General features: G+C 41.1%; 1 protein-coding gene across 1 annotated transcript in view; it reads left to right on the plus strand.

Moving 5' to 3' along the window:
* The window catches only part of LOC124799029, an 851840-nt gene extending 848928 nt beyond the window's left edge, over positions 1-2912 (plus strand). The window contains exon 5 of the mRNA XM_047262565.1: positions 2851-2912. Within this exon, the coding sequence (XP_047118521.1) occupies positions 2851-2905 (55 nt within the window). The 3' untranslated portion in view covers positions 2906-2912. The remainder of the gene's footprint in view (positions 1-2850) is intronic.
* Positions 2913-6000: the final 3088 nt, after the last annotated feature.

The following is a 6000-nucleotide window of genomic DNA, read 5'->3' on the forward strand; positions in this document are numbered from 1 at the left end:
AACGTTTGATTGCAACATTGTGAGCCCTTGTTCGTGCTGCAGGCAGCCTTAATGTGGCGTATGAATGTAATTTGTTTCTCGAATTGTAGTTATCTACATCACTGTTACTGTTGAATTGCAGTGGATTAGTTACAGAAAACTTCATTGAGGTAATAAGTACAGTGTGAAGCTGACTGATTGCTCCTCACACTAATCGACCAGCAGGCAGGCGCAATGAAAAGCGTGTTCATATTAGTTTTCGGCCAATGCCGTCTTCAGAAAGGAAACAAAGTAGACACACAAACACTCTCCAACCATACACACAAAATCCGCACAAACATGACTGCTGTATCCTGCTCTTCTAATCAGAATCTTTTTAAAAAGGGAGAAAAGGTGAACAAAGAATAATTATCGTCGGGTGAAAATTATTGAATGAGACGCTCCACCAACAGTCAGCTCGGTCACGTGGCCGTGTGTTGTGCAGTGACACGACCGTTGATACAGTGAGGGTCGGATGTCGGCGCGTTTGTTCTCAGAAAGACAATTAAAATCACGGGAAAGAATACGAGTAAACAGTGCAACCGTAATTCGAGCATATCAAAAAAGAAATATTGCTTGAATGAAATGAGTGTACGAGTGAAATGTGATTCCCTAAGCCTTAACTTACCAATCGGATCGATTAAACCACCCACCCGCAAACGGCGCAAGCTGGCAATGTCGATTGATGTCTCCATGGTTGAAACTGCATCCAGGCACCTCAGAGTGACGTAACGGGCAAGTATCGCTACTGTGAACCATACAGGTATGAATGTGGTGAACCTCATGTTTTGGGCTATGTAAGATGGTGGACGATAACTTCAGGTTGGTGATGTAATAACAACTCCCTCCGATTTTTTACCTCTGTGGTGACGAATCACTGATTTCAAACTAGAAATCTGTTGAATGCACGATTTTCCCCTTAGGAAATCACTCAAATATTCGCTTCAAATAAAGAACTATAAAGCCAGATAAAAAACAAAATTTTCGTACCACGTTATGAGGTTTACCGTCAAAATTTGTCTAGACGTTTATTAAATGACTATGCACTTATTACTGATATATAATATTGCAGTATATTTCTGGCCAAGGAAATTACGTAATATTATGTACGCAATGAATATTCGTAATCTCAGGTCAATTAAAGCATTTCATATTTTCTCTTCTTTATTAAAGTTGGATTCCTCGCTCCTACGAATGCATCAATAGCAGTGTACGCTCTTCGTTCAGAAATTAGGGTGGTAGTAGAAGTGGTGCATCATCTTACTTTATTATCATAAACATAGTCTCCCTAGAGTGATGTAAATGACATCAAAATTTTTTTGTCATTGAAATCTCCCACTGTTGAGAGTACTTACCAGCTATCTATCTCCGGTAACTATCACATTAGATACTTTCTTTTTCTGTTCGGCTTCAGGTGGTCGAAAGATGTATTATGTCATTCAAGAAGTAGAAAGTGACCATTTGGCTGTCGGATCACTTCTCTAAACTAAAACCGTGAAATTACATTGCGACCTTACAGAGAAAGAGAGAGAGAGAGATCCAAACCAATTTTACGAACATTAGGGCGAGTTATAGGATTTAATTTTACGAGGGTTGGAACTTTAATAGTGGTAACAATTTATTTACAGCTCGTAAAAAATAGATACGTGTTTCAATGTTTTACTGACCTTCATAGTAGTCACCAGCATTGGATGTAACCCTATGCCAGCGATATGGAAGTCGTAGGATACTCTTAGCAGTGGCAGTTGTGTTGACAGTTCGAGCGGCGCGGTCTATTGCCTGACGAATTTGTAGTAGTTCTGAAGCGAATGCCGTGAAGTGTATCCTTCAGTTTAGAAATCGAGTTGAACCAACCAGGGCTTAATTCAGGGGAGTGCAGTAGGTCGTATAGCACTTAGCAGCCCCATCGCTCAAACAAATCAGCAACAGCTTGCACTGTACGTGGTTGAGGAATGTCCTGCGAAATGATCGTCAGGTCCTGCAGAAATTGTCACCACTTCTGTCTCGAAGCTGGTCGCAGGTTCTGTTCCAAAAATTAACAACATAGAAACAGAAGTGATGACACTTTCTGCACGACATGACAACATTTTGCACGACAATGCTCAAGCAGGTACAGTGCAAGCTGTTACTGATTTGTTTGACTGACTGGGCTGCTGCTATACCACTTACTGTACTCCCCTGACTTAATCCCTGGTTAGTTCAACTCGATTTCTAAACTGAAGGAGACACTTCACTGCATTCGCTTCAAAACTGCTACAAATTCGTCGGGCAATAGACCGCGCCGCTCGAACTGTCAACACAACTGACACTGCTAAGAGTATCCTACGACTTCCACGTAGCTGGCAACGGGTTTTGCACAATGCTGGTGACTACTTTGAAGGTCAGTAAAACTTTGAAACACGTATCTATTTTGTACGAGCTGTAAATAAATAGTTGCCACTATTAAAGTTCCACCTCTTGTATAATAGGTAAAGTTCAGATTGAGTTTTTCCAGAAACCGCTGAAGAGAGGAGAAGTAACAAACTTTGAACATTAGACAACATCATAACAGATCAAACTCAGTACGGCAGGGTGACAAATGAAGTGCAAGCAACGAGGTTAAGCAACAAATTAACCGTTGTTGTTGATAGTGTTCCACAGCGACATGCATGTTACTTTCTTTGTCAAAACCACGTAGAAATTTTTAGCTGTTACTCACCACAAGAATTATATTCCAGATTCGTGGAATTATGACCATAATGTTCTTATGACTATTGGCTAAAGTAAATTCTTTTAAAATGTTTTATTTAACGGAGTACTGAATGTTACTTGAGAACTTTTTCTCATTTTTAGGAATTTCGCTCTACTCCTGAATCAGGGAAATCGTGGGGGCAGGATCCATAAGTAAAGGTAAGTAGGAAAAGATTTATAAAATCTTGATCTATGTCTGTGATGTCATTCGTCACTACAAATGTACAATATTAAACATACAAGGATATCAGGCTCTTGTTGAAAATGAACTCCTGAGAATTTTTGGAATGAAATACTAGGTAATGTATTTCAACAGTGCATTTACAGTCTTGGAAACTTGATCTCCGACAAATGCGAAGTTGTAATGTCAATGTAGTTCACAAGTATATAACTTGTAAGCCTAAATAGCTAACACAAAATGTTTGAAGGTCTTTGAAAAACCTTTTGAGACCTTTCACTTTGACACACATTTTAATTCAACAAATATAAGCGATATCACTGACGAAGACCGTCAAGAAAGAAGTGAATCAATATATCGTATCTATTCCTTTGCTAGAAAGAATCGAAAATCCGTAAATTTACCGCCGTTTCTATGCCAGAAGCTGTCATGTTACGCTTGTCATTCATCGTTACTTAAATGCAAATGATGGTGCACGTTATTGAACATAACCGCACCCAATACTGCTGCCGCTTACTGCTAAATGATACGTCGGTGAAATGAGAAGGTGTTGAGAAAGAACATCTTGTACATGGTTTATTGATTTTCAGCAACAGACACGAATATTTACGAAGTGTATCAGTTGGTATTAACAAAAATCAGCATTCATCCTAGCCATTTTCCAAGTGCTACTGTCATTTTTCTTTTTCTTTACTGAGTTTAGGTAAGATATTACCCACTTTTGAGCTACATCCCAGATTACCATAAATCTGTGACTGCTTGTAACATATACAACCTTCTCTACATCAAATCATCCAACATTAGATTTTTTCAGCAACCAGTGTGTTTGTTTAATTTCTTTTGTCTTGCATATATTGAGTGTTCGAATATATCTATTCAAAATGCATCATGCAACATAAATCCAAGAAAGAAGTGCACCAGATGTTATTAATGCAACTGCCAGAATGAATGAAAATCTATTTCAGAAGGAGCATTAATATCGGTCCCTACGTTACTGAAGGCATTAAATTGTTCATAATGGAGCATTTATATCTCTTCGTGTGTTAGTTTGCTACCATTATGTGTGTCAGATGAATTTGAAGTGGCGGGAGAGCTACATTGTAGCGCTGGCCTTCACATAGTTCAAATGGCTCTGAGCACTATGGGACTTAACATCTGAGGTCAACAGTCCCCTAGAACTTACATCTACTTAAACCTAACTAACCTAAGGACATCACACACATCCATGCACGAGGCAGGATTCGAACCTGCGACCGCAGCGGTCGCGTGGTTCCAGACTGAAGCGTCTAGAACCGCTCGGCCACTTCCGCCGGCACTCGCCTTCCTTCATGGAATTTAACGTCGTATTTAGGTTAGTTGAATCCTGAGTTTCAACACGTAACGCGAAATGGAAATGGATACTTTACCTGAAATCACTCCGTTTTACATGTAATGTTTCGTGGTTACAATTTGACTTAGAGTGGACAGTCGTACACTTTAAAATCTGATACCCTTTTCCGACGATAATAGAAACGCCTATTTATCTCCACAGTTTTTATAATAGAGATGATTTCATATGGTGAGCTGGGTAATCCGCTTTTCATCAGTCCGCGAACAGGCCGATAATGTTCTTCCTAACCAGTCATGAAGTATTAGTGATGTAGAATTAGATATTCTGCCTACCTATCATAACCTACCTGGTTATGGCAGATGTCTCCTGGAGGGCCAAGTATGGCGTTATACGATCGTAGTTACCCGCTGGAGATCATTCACAAGACGGTGCTGTGGAATCTCAACGAATATCCTACCTTCCTATGGGGCCACTCCGCGGAGCTGCACGTCTATCAATTCTAGAGGGTCATAATTTCTGGACTGTCCTTAATTAAACAGCAGTTTGTATTGTCAAACAAAATTTAATCAACCATAAAAAGTGTAAACTTTTTTTTTCAAAATGCTTGGAACAGTGTAAGCCTTGGGTGCCTAATAACATTAATGTAACAATCTGTCAAAAGCCTGAACAACCACCTTCAAACGCGGACCGTTGGGAGGCGTGTGAAAGAGAGTCCAGTAGGCTCTGGAGGATACCGACAGGGATGCGGAGCCATGACGACGCCAGTGCGTAGTCCAGCTGTCCTAGGTATCTCCGTTGTGGATCCATGGCACGAATAGCCCGATCGAGGTGGACTCATAGATTCTCGACTGTGTTTAAATCCGGTGAGTTTAGAGGCTTGGAAAGTCCGGCAAAATCATCCTGGTGCTGTTAGAACCACACACGTACACTGTGAGCTCTGTGACAAGTTGTATTCTCCTGCTTGTAGATGCCTTTAGGGATGGACATGGTGCTCAACGACAGATTCGTACTTTTGTTGATCCACTGTCTTCTAGAATGACGAGGTCAGCCAGGGAGTACCCTCCGGCCTGGACCCCACCGAGATTGTTGCAGATAGTCTGCTTTCAGATGTTTCACGATGTACACGCCGACGGCCATCAGTCCGATGGAAAGGATTCATCTGAAAAGGCCATCTGTCGCCACTCGACTGACGTCAAGTTGCGGTATTGGTGACCAAATTCGATCCTTCGTCGTCGATGGACAGCAGTCAGCATGTTTTCGTGAACCGGGCATCTGGTGCAGAGGCCAATATTCAGCAACTTTCGATGAACGGTCTTTGAGGACAGCGTTAGCGTTCCCATAGTCCGTCTGGGCAGTCAATTGCTCAACAGTTTCACATCTGTTTGCACGTACGAGGGCCGTTTGGAAAGTCCGTGCAAAGTCCGAGAGATGTCACCACTGGCGCGTATCGAGGTCATGTTTAGTTAGTAGCATCTTTGGAAAGAACGCACACCAAGATTCAGCCATATTGGTCTATTTCTTTGTGTTTGGCATTCGTGTGAATCAAGGAAGTCTATTGATTGCCAAAAATTGACGAAGAAGAATTTCATGTGGTGATTAAACATTACTTTATGAAAGGCAAAACGCCTCAGGAGACCAAAGAGATGCTTGATAAACATTACGGTGATTCTGGACCTTAGATTAGAACAGTTTTTAAGTGGTTTCAAAATTTTCGGAGTGGTCACATGGACACAAGGGATGCTGA

This window comes from Schistocerca piceifrons, chromosome 5 (assembly GCF_021461385.2).
Source record: "Schistocerca piceifrons isolate TAMUIC-IGC-003096 chromosome 5, iqSchPice1.1, whole genome shotgun sequence".
NCBI lineage: Eukaryota > Metazoa > Arthropoda > Insecta > Orthoptera > Acrididae > Schistocerca > Schistocerca piceifrons.